Raw genomic sequence first — 18727 nt, 5'->3', positions numbered from 1 at the left:
GAAGCCCATGCACCACAACAGAGAGTAGCCTCTACTTGCTGCAACTAGAGAAAGCCCGCACACAGCAACAGAGACCCAACGCAGCCAAAAATAAAATAAATTAATTAAAAAAATAAAGTTAAGGTAGATGAGATAGAGAAGAAGGGAGTGGGAAGAGTTGGAATCTCAGGTGAAGACAATTTGGGAGAAGATATGAAGCAATTTTGGTGGCTTCAGGGCTCAGGGAATAGTGTTGAAGATACTGTTAGGTCTTGGGAGACAGGTTAAAGTTGGACTAAGTTAAGGCTTAGAACTAGACTAAGCAGATTGGATAAAGAAAAGGATGTAAAATGAGGGAAAGAGAAGAATGTAGAGATAGGAATTGATATTGGAGTGAGAGGAAGAGGAAGGAGAGTTACCTCACCTCTTGAGGTATCTCTGAACCTCAAGCTGTAGTGACATTAAAAATGGGAAAGAGAAGCTATACTTATAATCAAACAAACAAATAAATAGGCAAAGTTCTTGAACAGTGTTTCCCAAAAGATGGCTTAGGAATTCCTGTGGTTTCTTGTATACCTTTCTTGAAATTTCTTGTATTAATATTTAGAATATGACAGCATCTGTCTTCTGTTTCTTTTGTGAATTATCATAGTTAAGACAAGTGCTATGTCCAAATGTGCTGAATTATGAGATTTCTGAAATTAATTTTTAACTATGTAATATATGAATATGTTCTTGTAAAAAATGAAAACAATTCAGACACAGCTTAAGGGCACCAATTCTTATCCTCTCTTATTTGCATACTTATGAATTCTTATAAAATATATACTTTTATAAAACAAACGTTATACTGTACTTATTTTTTGCAACTTAAAAAAAAACAATCCACCATTGGATTTATGAATCTTTTAAACTGCTGCATGTATTCTGTAAGATTAAGTATCACAACTGATTTAGCCATTTACATGAAGAAAGTCCCAGCTCTTCACTGTTACTGAGCTGGACCACACAAGTAGCATTTGGCGCTTTGGGCAAACACGCTGGTGTTTGAGGGATTTTTAATTACCCCTTGGTAAAGACAGTTTCTCCCAGGAGGAGGGTTGTAAGCCTGGCAAACCCCGCCCCGCCTCCGGCCCAGACCCAGGGGTCACGCCCCCCGACCGCCTCTCCAGGGCGCGTCTCTTCCCCGCCCCTTCCGCTCGGCCTCGGCAGAGCCTGTTCGGTGGGCGGGGCGTTGGTAGTCTGTGACGTCACTGCCGGCTGGACGCCATCTTGCTGGTTTGCGGCCGATCTTGGATGTGGCGGCAGCGGTGGTGAGGGCGTGGGGAAGGGTGGGGTGAGGGGGCGAGGCCGCGGCGGGGGCGGTGAAACTCTCCTCCTCTTCAGCCCCACCGCGTGGGACGGCGTGAGTGCGGTATCGGAGGGATGTCCGCCTTCTCTGAGGCGGCGCTGGAGAAGAAGCTGTCGGAGTTGAGCAACTCGCAGCAGAGCGTGCAGACCCTGTCCCTGTGGCTCATCCACCACCGCAAGCACTCGCGGCCCATCGTCACAGTGTGGGAGCGGGAGCTGCGGAAAGGTGAGTCGGCCGCGTCTCTCGGCCTCTCCCCGCCACTCCCTGCCGCTCCCCGCCACCCGGCCGGTTTCCTGGCATCCCCGGGACCACCCCCCTCCTTAGGAGCCCCACTCCCCTAGCAACCCCAACTCCCGCCTGCCCCGCACCCCCGCCTCCCCAGCGCCCCGGGCTCCCTGGCGTCGGTGGTCTGCGGGCCAGGAGGAGCGGCGTGTACTGCGCTTCCTGCAAAGTCGACGTTTAGTAGGTGTTGTTGAAGAAGGTATTGTATAAAGGATTAACATTTCTATTGGTTTAACGCGGAAACAGTAGCTAGGGGCTCAGCACTCCGCACCTAATTACAGTCAGAAATTTAGGCAGTCAGGTTTTTTTCGTTGGGTACATTATAATGGAGGATAGAGGAGGGAAAAGATTGGTATGGGGAGATACTGCCATTATTTCTATAACACATCAACTGAAACTTGTAAAATTAAGGGGAATCATAGTTTTAGAGCTGGGGAGTGTAAAATAAGAAGATGCGTGATGCAATGGAAAGAACTCTGAATTTGTAGATTTTAGAGGAGATGGATTAGGGAAATTTCTTAATTTCTGAATTGCAAGTGCCTCACCTGAAAATGAGGGAATTAGATTAAGTTGATCTAAGGTCCTTTCTTGCTCTATGATTATATGCCTCTAGGGAAGCGTCTTTATTTTACAAAGCATTCTATAGTGCTCCTGTAAATGAAGTTAACTTTTTTCAGCTGTAGTCTGCTGTCACTAAAATACCTAGAAGAATCATTTCACTACTGCAGAGCAGATTTATCCGTAAGAACTGATTGTATGATGGTACGACTGAAAATTAAAATATTTCATTTGCTTAGTCTGAATTTGTACCTTAATTCTTATTTCATTGGATAAAGAGAATGGGCACTCTTAATTGTTGTTTCAGACATCCTGATGTACCTGATATGATGGTTATTTATTAATTGTTTGAACAAGCCGTTATTAATCAAGTAGATGCTTGTGTACTGATCCATATGAAAGCCACATGATGTATTAATATCAGAGCCAAAATGTGGCATTGGCTATATAGAATGGAGACATTCTGTATGTTTTCTTGTGTATTTGCTTGTGGTTAATCCCTTAGAACAGTGGTCTCCAACCTTTTTGACACCAGAGACTGGTTTCATGGAAGACAGTTTTTCCACGGACCTGGGGGGAAGCGGGATGGTTTGGGGATGATTCAAGAGCATTACATTTATTGTGCACTTTATTTCTATTATTATTACGTTGTAATACATAATGAAATAATTGTACAACTCACTATAATGCAGAATCAGTGGGAGCCCTGAGCTTGTTTTCCTGCAACTAGATGGTCCCATCTGGGGGTGATGGGAGACATTGATACCCTAAGTGTGTTGCTTATGTCCAGTCTACTCGGTAAGATGCAGCTTAATTGTCACTTGCCACTCACTGATAGCGTTTTGATGAGTCTGCAAGCAGTTGATTTATTATGGTCTCTGTGCAGTCAAACCTCTCTGCTAATGATAACCTGTATTTGCAGCCGCTCCCCAGCGCTAGCATCACCGCCTCAGCTCCACCTCAGATCATCAGGCATTAGATTCTCATAAGGAGCACGCAACCTAGATCCCTACCTAGCATGCGCAGTTCACAGTAGGGTTCGTGCTCCTATGAGAATTTAATGCTGCTGCTGATCTGACAGGAGGTGGAGCTCAGGTGGTAATGCGAGTGACGGGGAGCGGCTGTAAATACAGATGAAGCTTCGCTCACTTGCCCACTGCTCACCTTCTCCTGTGCAGCCCAGTTCCTAACATGCCATGGACCAGTACCGGTCTGTGGCCCAACAGTTGGGAACCCCTGCCTTAGAATAAGTTGATGTAGAGCCCTGTTTTTCACTTCATATGTAAGTGTATGTGTATTGGCTCTCATGGAGGAATTCACCTGTGAGTGGCCGAAAAGGTTTGAAAAACACAGATATAAATGTCTGGCAAATAGCTTTGGACTTTGAGAAGGCAGGAACTGTCTTTGCTTTTTCTACCTTACTAGATATGAAAACCAGCAACAGGTTTATATTTGGGAATGGGGTGGGGAGGGAAGAAAGAGCATAAGGATTGGTACCCAAATTGTTCTTAAGAACTACCATAAATCAGTAGAAAAATGGCCATACTGTTAAAGGCATTTTACATAAGCGGAAACCTGAAAGGCCAATAAATGATACTCAATCTTACTAATCAAGAAAAAATAAATCAGTGAAGTACCACTTTAGACCCTTTGGTTTGCAAAATTAAAATTATAATAGGAAATGCCCTGCCAGTCCAGTGGTTAGGACCCGGCGTTTTCACTGCCTGGGGCCCCAGTTCGATTTCTGGTTGGAGAAGTAAGATCCCATGGGGTACAGCCAAAGTAAAAAAGGTGTGACAGTACCAAGGATTGGTGAGGATGACAGGAAACAAGAACTCTCTTACACTGCTGATTGTAGTGTAAAAAAGGAGATGAACTTAGCAACCTCTAAAGAAGTTGAAGGTATATGTCCTTTGGCCTACCAGTTCCATGAATATATCCTGGAAACTCAAGAAATTTTGTTTATTGTAGCCTCTTAATAACAAAATTAGATAAACACTTTAAACATCTCATTAGTTAGAGTATGGACAAATATATTTTGTCTTTCATACAATATAATACTGTCCAACAGTTTTTGTGAATGAACTAGAGCTGCATGAAACAACATGACATGAATGTTGGGCTAAGAAAGCAAGGTGCAGACCAATATGTTATATAGTGAAAGTTTGAAAACGTGCAGAACAATACTCTATATTGTTAACAGATATCTGTAGCTAGAACATGCATAGAAATGATTAACATCATAGTCCAAGATAGTGGCTACCATAAGGAAGAGAGGGAATGAAAATGGATCTGTGTTAGCTTATAGTACATATATATGAAACATTTTTTGAAACAAATGGAAAATGATAAGATGTTCTATTAGCTGAGTTTGGGGATGTTTTCATATGTTAAAATGTTTAATAAATAGAATTAAACGCATATATAAATAGATGCTTTAGGAGGAGAGTAGTGTTGGGTGATGATGGTGATGATAGAAATGGTAGTAATAGTGGAGGTGATGATTGTGCTTCTCCTGCTGCTGCTGCTGCTGCTGCTGCAGTTCTCAGTGTGCTCTGGGCTTTTCTGCCATGGGTTTCCTTTCCTTGACACGATTGTGCCTTTGTAGGGTGTAGCCATTATGTCCTCCCCATTCTCTGCAGTTTTGCTCATCAACTTTGGGATCCTCTGTTTCCTTTAGCATAATGATAGTGACAGAAATTTACTGAGTACAAGGCATTGTTTTAGACATCTTACTGTGATATCTTGACTCCTCACATTATCTCTGCAAAGTAAGTATTTTTGAAAGGAATTGATCAAATTTGAAATGTCAAGAAATAAACTAAGGAAAATTAGTTGAACATTTTGTATTAAGCTAGGCATTCTTTAGTTGCTTGAAGTGTTTAAAGAAGACAAAAATGTGACATTGGTAGGAAAAATTACTGCTCAAAATATGAGAATGAGTAGGTAAAATGATACATCAGATATGGTAATCATGCAGTTGTGAAGATTTCCCCTTGGTCTACTTTTCTTCTTTTTGTCTCCTTTAAAGAAAGATAATTTCTTTTTGGAGGGATATACCCCATGGCCCTTATGAAGACCAAAGTAGCTATAATTTCCCTGATAAATGCAATAGAGTGTAACCAAAAACATAAGTGACCATTTTGTTGTTTTGTAACAGCTCTATTGAGTTATAATTAAGATACCATACAATTTACCCATTTGGTTTTTTGTATATCATATATTGTAAAACCATCACCACAATAAATTGTACAACATTTTCATAACGCATGCCTTTTAGCCATCATTCCCGCTTCCCCACCTCTAGGCAACCACTAATTTACTTTGTTTCTATAGATTTGCCTTAAATGGAATCATATGATATATAGTCTTTTGTGACTAGGCTTCCTTTGGTTAGGATAATATCCTTTAGGCTCATTCTTGTTGTAGCATGTATTTAGTACTTCATCCCTTTTTATGGCCAAATAATAATCCATTTTTTGCATTTATCCATTCATCAGTTGATAGACATTTGGGTTGGTTCCACTTTTTGGCTATTATGAACAATACTGCTATGAATATTTGTGTACAAGTTTTTGTGTGGATGTGTTTTAATTTTTCTTGGATATATACCTAGGAATAGAATTGCTAGGTCATATATGAGCTCTACATTTAACGTTTTGGGGAGTTGCCAGACTGTTTTCCACAGTGACTGCATCATTATACGTTCTTGCCTGCAGTGTATGAGGGTCCAATTTTTCCACATCTTTAACAACACTTACTATTATCTGTCTTTTTGATTATAACCACCCTGTTGGGTGTAAAGTGTTTTGTGGTTTTGATTTGTGTTTCCCTGATGACTAATGATGTTGAGCATATTTTCATTTGCTTATTGGCCATTTGTATGTCATCTTTGGAGAACTGTCTATTCAGATCCTTACCCATTTTAAAATTGCATTGTCTTTTTTTTTTAATTTTAGAATTTTATTTTTTTTATACAGCAGGTTCTTATTGGTTGTCTTTTATTATTAAGTGTTCTTTATGTATTTTATTTTATTAAATTATTTTTTAAAGTTTATTTTTACATCTTTATTGAAGTATAATTGCTTTACAATGGTGTGTTAGTTTCTGCTTTATAACAAAGTGAATCAGCTATACATATACATATATCTTTATGTATTTTACATACAAGTCTGTTATCAGATCCATGACTTGCAAATATTTTCTCCCATTCATTGGGTTGTCTTTTCACTTTCTTAATACTGTCTTTTGAAGGTGATTGTTTTAAACTATGAACTTCTCAGTAGTGGACTAAATTATAAATTAGCCCACTAATTAAATTATATGTTGCATTAATTGCTGTAGAAATATCATCCATGAATGTACCAGAATTTACGGACCAACACTGACAGGCTCTTTCCTACATGCAAACACTAGGCTCTTTCCTACATGCAAGTACAAGAACAACAAATCTTGGCAAGAGTTGTAGAAAGAATTCGAATAGATAGGAGGAAGTTCTTTGCAGTTGATTAGAGTTGCTGCTTTCAGTAGTCTAGTTGATTGAGTCCTTTACACTTGCCTCTTGTATGTTATTCATATTTGAGTCTTAACAAAATCATAATTGCCTCAGCCCTTTAGAGTATGTTAATTCACCCTGTATTTATTATCTCATATATGTCTAACATTGGATATATTCCAGTAATAAAACAACGTGTTTTTTTGGTTTTGTTTTGGCCATGCCGCATGCCTTGCGGGATCTTAGTTCCCTGACCAGGGATTGAACCCGGGCCACAGCAGTGAAAGTGCCAGGTCCTAACCACTGGACCGGCAGGGATATATTTATATATCAAATATATTTCAATTAAAAAAATAAATACAAAGAAAGAAAGTTGGTCCCTGCCCTCATAGAATTTGTAGTCTCATGAGGAGGGCAAACAATGAACAAGAAAATTGTAAATATAAATTTTGGATTAAGTGCATTTAAGGGAGGAGAACCTTAAGCAGTTAGATGGTGAGGGAAATGATCTCTGTAAGGTGACCTTCAATTAAAGACCTCTCTGAACCAGCTATGCCATAAGTGGGGAGGAGGTATTCAGCTACTGGGATATGTGAAGATGCTGAGGCAAGAAATAGCTTGGAACGCAAAGAGCCAAACCTGGGAACGTTCAGCCCTTGAGTGCTTGTTACTGTTTTTCCCCAACTGGCAACAATTAAAATATTAAAATGCCTAAAGTTTAGGTTTTCCTTCTATTTGTAATCACTTGTTAAAATCAGTACTTTTTTATCAATAAACTGTATTAGACATCTTTCAGGGAACTAATTATCACTTTATATTGTATTATAGACTGGGGGGTTATGTGTTGGTTATGAAGTAGATAGTGGGTTCCTATAGGTGGTTGTTTTCCAAGTTTTAGCCTGCATAATCTCAACATATTGCCTTTGATAAAGGTTCTTAAATATGTCGAATTAACATTTATGTTCATGAATATGGCTTTAGGTTTGCAAGTGGTGCTAAAATAAGTATATTCTTAGATACTCTAATTTGGTTTTAGAAAAATACAAAAGGTTAAAAAACATTTTTCATCCTCTTTAAAAGCATGTAGCCATATAAATCCTTAAAACGAAGAGATTCTGTTTTTGAATTGACAATTCACTGGCTTTTATATTGTCTAATGCTGTTATTTTGGACAATACTATTATACTTTTTTGTAGTTAGAATTAAACAAGTAAGTTAGACAGTGTTTATATTTGTTAATTACACTAAGAATTTGTTTTTGTCAAATCTGTGTGACTTTTATGCACCTCAGTGTAGTCATCATCCAGCTGTAACAATTATATTCTTTGTTAACAACTTTAAAAAAGCTTATTTCTTAAAATATCATCAAATATCCAGCTAGTATTTGTTTCCTTGATTGTCTCATATTTTTTTAATTTTAGCCAGTTATTTGACTCAGGATGCAAGGAAAGTTTCTTCATTGCATTTGATTATTATATTTAAGTTCCTTTACGTCTATGTATTCCCTCTTTTATTTTAAATTTATTCTTTGAAAAAATCACATTGGTTGTTCCATAGATATTCTCAGGGTCTAGACCAGGGATTATCGACTGTATGATTAAAGGATCCCTTTATTTTTGTATAAATTATTAAAGGCCCCAGATCTTTCATTTATGTGGTTTATATTTATTGGGAGTTATATTAGAAAGTGAAACATTGAAAATTATTTAAATTGATTTTATGTCAACATAAATGACATTTTTAATGAAAACTGTTAAAAATATTAGAGAAAGGAGTGATTGTTTTACATTTTTGCAAATCTTTTTTTTTTTTATACTTATTAATTAATTAATTTATTTTTGGCTGTGTTGGGTCTTCGTTTCTATGCGTGGGCTTTCTCTCGTTGCGGCGAGCGGGAGCCGCTCTTCATCGCGGTGCGCGGGCCTCTCACTACCGCGGCCTCTCTTGTTGCGGAGCGCAGGCTCAGTAGGTGTGGCTCACGGGCCCAGTTGCTCCGCGGCATGTGGGATTCTTCCCAGACCAGGGCTCGAACCCGTGTCCCCTACATTGGCAGGCAGATTCTCAACCATTAAAGACAGCTGAATTCTCATGTCAGCTTTTGCATTCAGTCTTCTTATGATGTATATCACATAACCTCAGGAATATACCACTGTACACAGGTGAGAGGATGAGAGCGAAAAAGACAAATAATGTCTTAGTATTGTGAAAATAGTTCTGAGTTCATGGACTCCATGAAAGGGTTTTGAGGACCTGCCAACAATTCACAAACCAGATACTAAGAACTAGGCCATTTCCTATTATTGGTAGTTAGATCAAGAGGCTAGCACACATGCTTTGCCTTAAGCAGACATATTCCCTCCAAAATGTTAATTCCTACTCAGTGTGAACTTAAACGAAATTTATGAAATTTCCCTTTGGGTTATAATATAATTTTCTTTAGGTTTTCTTTCCTATAACATACAGCTTTTTAAAAAATCGATGATTTGATGTTGTTTTTACGGCTCCAAAATTTAAGGAAATTATCCTTAAATTTCTAATAAAAATAAAGGTGTGTGCCTACGTTAAACAAACATAATTATAGTTCATAATTTTACAAGTATATTTTTGAATAAAATGAAAGTTTCATTTGATATGTAAAAGTTTCTCCTGTTGGTTTCCTTTACTCAGCATATACCTATTTAGCTCCTGCTCTGTTGCTAGACAAAGGATGATTCAGTGGATAAGGGAGACATAGCTTACATATCAGCCAGGGCAACAGACTCTGCTAAATTAGTAACTTCATAGTGATACAAAAGAGAAATATCAATATAATTGGGAAACTAGCTTAGTTAGGCAATCAGGGAAGGCTTCTTTGATTTGAGATTTGAAGCAAAGAATTTACTAGGAGCTGTACAAAGTATGTAGACATAGTTTTTACTGTTGCTTTAATCGTTTGAATGTGGTTTTATGTCAAACAAAGGTTATTTGACATTTTAAATGTAACATTTCAGTTCACAACTCCTTTTTGGAACTAGACAGGATAATAAAGTAAATATTTTAGGTAGACTTTTAATGTTTTATGTCTGCAAAGAACTTTAAGTGATTTAAGATTTTTAAAATCCTTTTGTTTGTAAAAATGTATGAAGAGGATTATAATAATGAATTATTTATGTAGTCACCTTGCAGTCATCTAGGTTATTTAGTCATTTTTGGTTCTGTAGCTTAACTCTTGGCTTTTATCAGGTACCTGTTAGTCTTGTTCTTCTTTTTTTTTTTTTTTTTTTTCCGCGGTACGCGGGCCTCTCACTGTTGTGGCCTCTCCCGTTGCGGAGCACAGGCTCCGGACGCTCAGGCTCAGTGGCCATGGCTCACGGGCCCAGCCACTCCGCGGCATGTGGGATCTTCCCAGACCGGGGCACGAACCCGCGTCCCCTGCATCGGCAGGTGGACTCTCAACCACTGCACCACCAGGGAAGCCCTCTTGTTCTTCTTTTTATAGCTTTTCCTTAGTCCCTTTTATATCTAGAATAACTGAGAAACTAAGAAAAAAATTACCATTCTATATAGTTTCCACGTGTATTTTTTAAAATACAGTATATTTTAGTAGGTAATAACATGCATGTAATACGAAATTGAAAAGTCACAAAGGCTCCTTTCCACTCTTCTCCCCCCCCATTTTCCTTACCCAGAATCAATCTGTTAAGTTTATTCTTCCAGAATTTTCTATGCATATATAGTCATCTACATATGTTACAATTTCTTTCTCTCTTTCCTGTTTAGACAAATGGTTGGATATTATATAGATTTCTCTGTGCTTTTTCTTTTTTTTTCTTTTTAATATATCTTTCAGATTGTGGTGTATGTATGTATGTATGTATGTATGTATGTATGTATTTATTTATTTAATTTTTTTTTGGTACGTGGGCCTCTCACCGTTGTGGCCTCTCCCGCTGCGGAGCACAGGCTCCGGACGCTCAGGCCCAATGGCCATGGCACACGGGCCCAGCCGCTCCGCGGCACGTGGGATCCTCCCGGACCGGGGCACGAACCCACGTCCCCTGCATCGGCAGACGGACTCCCAACCACTGCGCCACCAGGGAAGCCCCTATGGTGTATTTATATATATGATGTTGCCTCAATTAAAAAAATGACTGCACTGTATTCCATTTTATGGATGCACCAAAATTTATATAGCTGTTTCTCTATTGATGAATATTTAGGATGTGTCAGTTTATCTTACAGTTTATAAGTATTAATTTATGTTACTAAATATTCTTGTTATTTTCTTAACGGTTTCAGCTGATAGAAGTGGTAGGCATTGGTTTATCACACTATTTTTTTAAAGTTCTTTTTACCTCCACCCATTTGAAATGCCTTCTTTAACATACACTCAGCTTTCATATATATTTGGCATATTTGTAGACTGTCACTCTGCTCCATTCATCGGTCTGCTCATGTATCACTGTCACACTCTTTATTATGTTTTCACATCTAGTAGGACATCCTGCTCCAACCCCCTGCCGGCCTGCAAATTGCTCTTCTTTTTTTTTTTTTTCCCAGAGTTTTCTTGTGTCTTCTTGTTTTGTTTTTCCATATAAATGCTAGAATCAACTTGTCATTTGCAAGAAAAAAATTATTTTGGTATTTTATTAGCTCAAAGAGAATTCACATCTTTTTTTTTTTTCTTTTTTTCCTTTCTGCATGGCATGTGGGATCTTAGTTCCCTGACCAGGGATTGAACCCGTGCCCCCTGCAGTGGAAGCTCAGAGTCTTAACCACTGGACTGCCAGGAAATTCCCGAGAATTTACATCTTTATGATGGCTAATATTCTTAGGCTGAGAACCGTGCAGTCTTATTCTAAATGTATTTGTTGTAATTGTTTAAGTAAGTGGTTCTCAAACTTGTTCAGGTATTAGTTCATGATGCCTTGTAAAGCCCTGTGAAGACCATCACGAAATGCACATTTAAGTTTACAGTAACTATAACTTTGCACTAAATGATAGAAGAAAGTGTCAAAGGATTGTCACGTTATGCAAAAGCACTTAAAACTGAAAACATTTACATTCATTAAGTTTTTGTTTGTTTGTTTTTAGTTTTTTTGTAAATTGGGAAAATGGTTTGCATTGGTTGATTTTTGTGATGACATTTTGGTCCAATTCAAGGAATATTCTTCTTCAAGCATGCGGTTTAAAAACCATATTTATTTATGAATGGTTGAAGAAGATGTGGTACATATATGCAATGGAATACTACTCAGCCATAAAAAAGAAGAAATAGTGCCATTTGCAGCCACATGGATGGACTTAGAGATTGTCATACTAAGTGAAGTAAGTCAGAAAGAGAATGACAAATGCCGTATGATATCACTTGTATGTGGAATCTAAAACATAACACAAATGAACCTATCTGTGAAACAGAAACAGACTCACAGACCTAGAGAATAGACTTGTGGTTGCTAAGGGGGGCAGGGGAGGGATGGATCTGGGAGTTTAGGGTTAGTATATGCAAACTATTATATATGGAATGGATAAACAACAAGGTCCTACTGTATGGCACAGGGACTATATTCACTATCCTGTGATAAACCATAATGGAAAAGAATATAAAAAAGAATGTATATATATGTATAACTGAATCACCTTGCTGTATAGCAAAAATTAACACAACATTGCAAATCAACTACATGACAAAAAACCCTTGTCTATTTAATTCAACATGCTGTTTTCATCTCTTTAGTATTGGAATAAATCATAATGTGTACGGTATTCTATTTTATAGATTATTCTTTTAAACAAGGAGGTCTGCGTATTTAAGGACCATATTTTTCCTGAACTACCAAAAAATTCAGTTTTCTTAGTAGAAAATCATGAGTTATCTTGAAGAGCACTTGTGATGGTTAATTTTATGTGTCAAATTGATTGGGCCACAGGTGGCTTTAGATATTTGGTCAAACAGTATTTTGGGTATGTCTGTGAAGATGTTTCTGGCTGAGATAAAACATTTTAATCTGTAGAGTGAGTAAAGCAGGTTGGCCTTCTTAATGTTGACGGGCCTCTTTCAGTCAGTTGAAGGCTGGAATAGAACAAAAAGGCTGACGCTTCTGTGAGTAAGAGGGAAACTTGTCCTGCCTGACTGCCTTCTTTCCTGCCTTTGGACTTAAAGTGAAACATGGGCTCTTCCTGGATCTTGAGTCTGCTTTCTGACAAGTGCTATGCCATCAGCTCTCGTGGGTCTCCAGTTTGCTGATTGCAGATCTTGGGACTTGGCAGCCTCTATAATCACATGAACCAGCTCCTTATAATATCTTTGTGCATGCACACACACCTTATTAGTTCTGTTTCTCTGGAAAACCCTGAGTAATGTATACATAATCCAGATTTACAACAATTTAATTAGTAAATCAACTAATACTTAATGTGGATTTAATCCAAGTTATTGTTTTAGAATTTTTAAAATGCAGTTGATATGCTATAACTAGCACATAGAAAACACTTAATGATTAAGAATAATTTCACTTTGTATATTTTATTTTTAAAATTTTTTAAAATTTACTTTTATTAATTTTTTTGGCTGCGTTGGGTGTTCATTGCTGTGTGCGGGCTTTCTCTAGTTGCAGCGAGTGGGGGCTACTCTTCGTTGCAGTGCACAGGCTTCTCGTTGCAGTGGCTTCTCTTTGAGGAGCACGGGCTCTAGGCGCGTGGGCTTCAGTAGTTGTAGCACGCGGGCTTCAGTAGTTGTGGCTCACAGGTTCTAGAGCACAGGCTCAGTAGTTGTGGTGCATGGGCTTGGTTGCTCCGCAGCATGTGGGATCTTCCCGGATCAGGGATTGAACCTGTGTCCCCTGCATTGGCAGGTGGATTCTTAACCACTGTGCCACCAGGGAAGTCCCACTTTATATATTTATAATTGACACTTTAGGTGTAATTTTTGCTTTCTTCCATTAATATGCTGATGATTCAATATTCTTTTTTTTTTTAGCAGTCTCAGTGTCACTGTATTTCTTGAGCACCTCAAACTCAGCATGTACGATGCAACACTTTGTCAGCTTTCCCCACTCTTGTCCCACTTCCCTGTTACTCTTCCTGTATTTCCTATCTGAGTGAAAGGAATTACTGTCTACCAGTTGCCTAATTTCAGAACTTCAAGATTATCTTGACCCCTCTCTTTATACATGCCTCACCTGCAGCTTTTTTTTTTTTTTTGCGGTACGTGGGCCTCTCACCGCTCTGGCTTCTCCCGTTGCGGAGCACAGGCTCTGGACGCGCAGGCTCAGCGGCCACGGCTCACCGGCCCAGCCGCTCTGCAGCATGTGGGATCCTCCCGGACCGGGACACGAACCCGCGTCCCCTGCACCGGCAGGCAGACTCCCAACCACTGCACCACCAGGGGAGCCCTGCAGCTTTTTTATTGCTATTTTAGCAGTATTCTGTTTGTCTCTGCTATCCCATCCCACTGCCCAGCTCCTCATCTTTTACTAGCACTCTTGCAGTAATCCTACTCCTAGGTATATATTCAGAAGAATTGAAAGTAGGTATTCAAACAAATACTATACAAGAATGTTCATAGCAGTGTTATTCACAGTACTCAAAAGGTGGAAACAACCTGAACGTCCATTAGTGGATGAATAGATTTATGTAGTATATCCATGCAATGGAATATTATTCAGCCATAGAAAGGAATGAAATACTGATTCATGGTACAATGTGGATAAACCTCAAAAACATATGAAGTGAGGACTTACCTGGTGGTCCAATGGTTAATAATCCTCCTGCCAGTGCAGGAGACATGGGTTCGATCCCTGCTCCAGGAAGATCCCATGTGCTGCGGGGCAACTAAGCCAGTGTGCCACAACTACTGAGCCCATGCTCTAGAGCCCATGAGCTGCAACTACTGAGCCCACGCGCCGCAACTACTGAAGCCTGCACACCTAGAGCCCGTGCTCCGTAACAAGAGAAGCCACTGCAGTGAGGAGCCCGAGCACCACAACGAAGAGTAGCCCCTGCTTGCTGCAACTAGAGGAAGCCTGTGTGCAGCAACGAAGGCCCAACAGCAGCCAAAAAGAAAAAAAGAAAAAATGAAGAGAAAGAAGCCAGACACAAAAGGTCACATATCGTAGGATTTCATTTTATATGAAATATCTGTTGAATACCAATAGAATAGATGAATCCACAAAGAGAGAAAGTCATTGCCAGAGACTGGGGGGAGAAGAGTAATGGGAAATGAATGGCTGTTTAATGGGTATGAGGTTGTCTTTGGAGGTAACAGACGTGTTTTGGAAATAGATGTAGTTGATAGTTGCACAACCATATGGTAAATGCTCCTGGATTATACACTTTAATATGGTTAATTTAATGTAATGTGAACTTTCTCTCAATTAAAAAAAAAGATGATATAGAGAATTACTCAGCGGTCCAGTGGTTGAGACTCCGGGCTTTCATTGCCAAAGGCACAGGTTCGATCCCTCATGGGGGAACTAAAATCCCACAAGCCTCACAGTGTGGCCAAAAAAATAAATAAATAAAAATAAAAATATAAAAATAAAAATAAAAAAAGGTGATATAAACACATTGCACTTTTATGTGTCTTTATATTGTTGTTGTCACAAACTACATTTTTTGTTTTTTGTTTTTTTTGGCTGCGTGGTGCACCATGTGCGGTATGCAGCATGTGGGGTCTTAGTTCCCTGACCAGAGATTGAACCTGGGCCCCCTGCATTGGAAACACAGAGTCTTAACCACTGGACCACCAGGGAAATCCCACAAACTACATCTTATATATGTTGTGTGCCCATCATCAGACTTATTTTATACATTTCTATTTTAATTCACATAGGAAACAAAAAGAGAAGTTACCAACCAAAATATAAAGTCATACTGGCTTTTATATTTACTTATGTAGATACTTTACTGATGTTCATTATTTCTTTATATGGCTTCTAGTTACGATCTAGTGTCCTTTCATGTCAGTCTGAAGAACTCTCTTTAGCATTTCTTGTAGGAGACATCTACTACCAATAAAGTCCTTCAGGTTTTGTTTACCTTGAAATGTCTTAATTTCTTCTTCAGTATTGAAGGGTAGTTTTGCCAGATTTAAAATTCTTGATTGACATTCCCCACCTCACCCCCACCGCCAGGGGTTTAAATATGGCATCTCATAGCCTTCTGGCCTCCACAGTTTGATGAGAAATGGTTAATTTTATTGAGGCTCCCTTGTGTTTACATGACAATGAGTCGCTAATTGCTGCTTTCAAAAATTCTTTGTCTTTGTCTTTGGACAGTTTGATTATAATGTTTCTCAGTGTGGGTCTCTGAGTTATTCCTACCTGGAGTTCATTGAGCTTCTTAGATTCGTAGATTCATGCCTTTTTTAAAATTTGGGGAGTTTTTGGCCATTATTTCTCCAAATATTCTTTATGCACCCTCTTCTGTTTCTCAGACTCCTATAATATGTGTTTGTTAGCTTGGTGGTGTCCCACAGGTCCATTTCACTCTGTTCTCTTGCCTTTATTCTTTTTCTTTCTGCTCCCCAGACTCTATTTCAATGGTCTTATCTTCACATTTGTCAGTTCTCTTTATTCTTGACATTTTATCTGGTGTCACCTCCATGTACTTTTTATTGCTATTATTATAGCATTTAACATATAGTATTTTAGTGGTTCTGTGTTGAGTTTCTAATTACTGGAGGACTGAGCCTATTCCTTTGTTTCCTCAACGTAGCATACAGTAGATACACAGTAAGTGTGTGTTGAGTGAGTTACTGAATGAATGTTGCAAAGTATATAGAATCTGAGACTTTTAGAGCTAGAAGGAGTATTACAGAATGTTTTCCTGTTTTTTTTAAGCGTAGTGCCTGAATTTGGAACTTCTGACATCTTAAGGCAAATATTGAACTACGTTTATAAACATTTACCTGATTGAGAGAAAGACTTGAAAAATTTCCAGCTTTTTCACTCTATCATATTCTTCTGCTCTTGCCATATTTATCCATCTTTAGAGAAGTGGTTCGTAAAGTGTGGTAACTGGATCCCCCTTGGTGGATCACCAAGACCCTTTTAAGAGGCATATGGGACAAGGTAAAAAATGTTTTCATAGTACTACTAAGATGTTCTCTCTCCCCTGGCCCTTTTCACTGTGTTGGCATGTTCTGTGGTGGTGTAAAAGCAAAGGTGGGTGAAAACTGGTAGTGTCTAATGAGTAGTCAAGGCAGAGACACCAGTCTGTACCAGTAATCATTGTATTTTTCACACCACACGTTCACAGCTTAAAAAATATATCACTGGGCTTCCCTGGTGGCGCAGTGGTTGAGAGTCCGCCTGCCGATGCAGGGGACACGGGTTCATGCCCCGGTTCGGGAAGATCCCACATGCCGCGGAGCGGCTGGGCCCGTGAGCCATGGCCGCTGAGCCTGCACGTCCGGAGCCTGTGCTCCGCAACGGGAGAGGCCACAACAGTGAGAGGCCTGCGTACAGCAAAAAAAAAAAAAAAAAAAAATCACTTACCTGACAGTGCTCATCACCGTAGCTCAGAGGACTAATTTTGTTAAATCTTGACCCTTGAGTGCATGTGTCTCTGTGTGTGTGTGTGCACGTGCACTTCTTTCATTGTGTAAAATATACATAACATAAAATTTAACGTTTTAACCTTTTTTTTCTTTCTCTTTATTGTGGTAAAATATACATAATATAAATTTACTATTTTAACCATTTTTTAAGTGTACAGTTCAGTGCAGTTAAGTCCGTTCACATTGTTTTGCAACCGTCATCACCATCCACCTCCAGAACTTTTTTCATTTTCCCAAACTGAAACTCCATTCCCATTAAACAATAATTCCCTTTTCTCTCCCAGCACCTGGCAACCACCCACCTACTTCCTGTCAGTTTGAATTCAGCTACTCTAGTTGCCTCATTTAAGTGAAATCATACAGTTTATTCTTTTGTGACTGGCTTATTTAACTTAGCATAATATATTCAAGGTTCATCCAGGCTGTAGCATGTGTCAGAACTTCTTACCTTTTAAAAGGCTGAATAATACTCTTGTATGTATATACCACATTTTATTTATTTGTCTGTTGATGACATTAGGGTTGCTTCCACTTTTTGGCTATTGTGAATAATGCTGGTATGAACATGGTTGTACAGATATCTGTTTGAGTCCCTTCTTCTTTTGAGCATGTACCGAGAAGTGGAGTTGGTAAATCATATGGTAATTCGATGTTAATTTTTTTTAATAAATTTATTTTACTCATTTATTTTTGGCTGCATTGGGTCTTTAGTTGCTGCGCGCGGGCTTTCTCTAGTTGCAGCGAGCGGGGGCTACTCTTTGTTGTGGTGCTCGGGCTCCTCATTGCAGTGGCTTCTCTTGTTGCAGAGCACGGGCTCTAGGTGCGTGGGCTTCAGTAGTTGCTACACATGGGCTCAGTAGTTGTGGCTCACAGGCTCTAGAACGCAGGCAGGCTCAGTAGTTGTGGCGCATGGGCTTAGTTGCTCTGCGGCATGTGGGATCTTCCTGGACCAGGGCTCGAACCCATGTACCCTGCATAGGCGGGCAGATTCTTAACCACTGTGCCACCAGGAAAGCTCTCTGTATTTAATTTTTTGAGGAACAACTGTACTGTTTTCCATACTAGCTGTGCCATTTTACATCCTACTTGCAGTGCACCAGGATTCCAATTTCTGCACGTTTTCATCAGTGCCTGTTATTTTGTTTTTTTCTTTTTTGTTTTGAAAAAAGACATTCTAATCGTAATGGAGTGGTATCTGTGGTTTTAATTTGCGGTTCCATAATGACTAGTGATGACTATATATGCAAGAGTTTTTTGCTAGGCTCGCTCTTCTATTTTATTGGTCTATATGTCTGTCCTTATGCCTACACTACACTATTCTGATTACGATAGTTTTCTAGTAAGTATTGAGATCAGTAAGTATGAGTCTTTCAATTTTAATTTTCTTTTTAAATATTGTTTTGGCTATTTGGGATCATTTGGGAATCTATATGAATTTTAAGATGGGTTTTTCGATTTCTACCAAAATGCCATTGGGAGTTTGATAGGGATTGCATTTAATTTGTAGGTTGCTTTGAGCAGT

At 39.0% G+C, this 18727-nt stretch overlaps 1 protein-coding gene across 3 annotated transcripts in view; it reads left to right on the top strand.

The window, feature by feature from the left end:
* Positions 1 to 1232: 1232 nt before the first annotated feature.
* Positions 1233 to 18727, top strand: part of RPRD1A (regulation of nuclear pre-mRNA domain containing 1A) — a 74678-nt gene continuing 57183 nt past the window's right edge. For 2 of the 3 annotated variants that reach the window (XM_060119386.1, XM_060119388.1), the window contains exon 1: positions 1326 to 1555. In XM_060119386.1, the coding sequence (XP_059975369.1) occupies positions 1405 to 1555 (151 nt within the window). In that variant the 5' untranslated portion in view covers positions 1326 to 1404. Of the gene's footprint in view, positions 1293 to 1325; positions 1556 to 18727 lie in introns of those variants that run through there. The other variant, XM_060119387.1, reaches the window with a different exon arrangement.

Source organism: Mesoplodon densirostris, chromosome 15, assembly GCF_025265405.1.
Source record: "Mesoplodon densirostris isolate mMesDen1 chromosome 15, mMesDen1 primary haplotype, whole genome shotgun sequence".
Taxonomy (NCBI): domain Eukaryota; kingdom Metazoa; phylum Chordata; class Mammalia; order Artiodactyla; family Ziphiidae; genus Mesoplodon; species Mesoplodon densirostris.
Note: the sequence above shows the minus strand (reverse complement) of the source record. Positions and strands in the feature narration are given on the sequence as shown.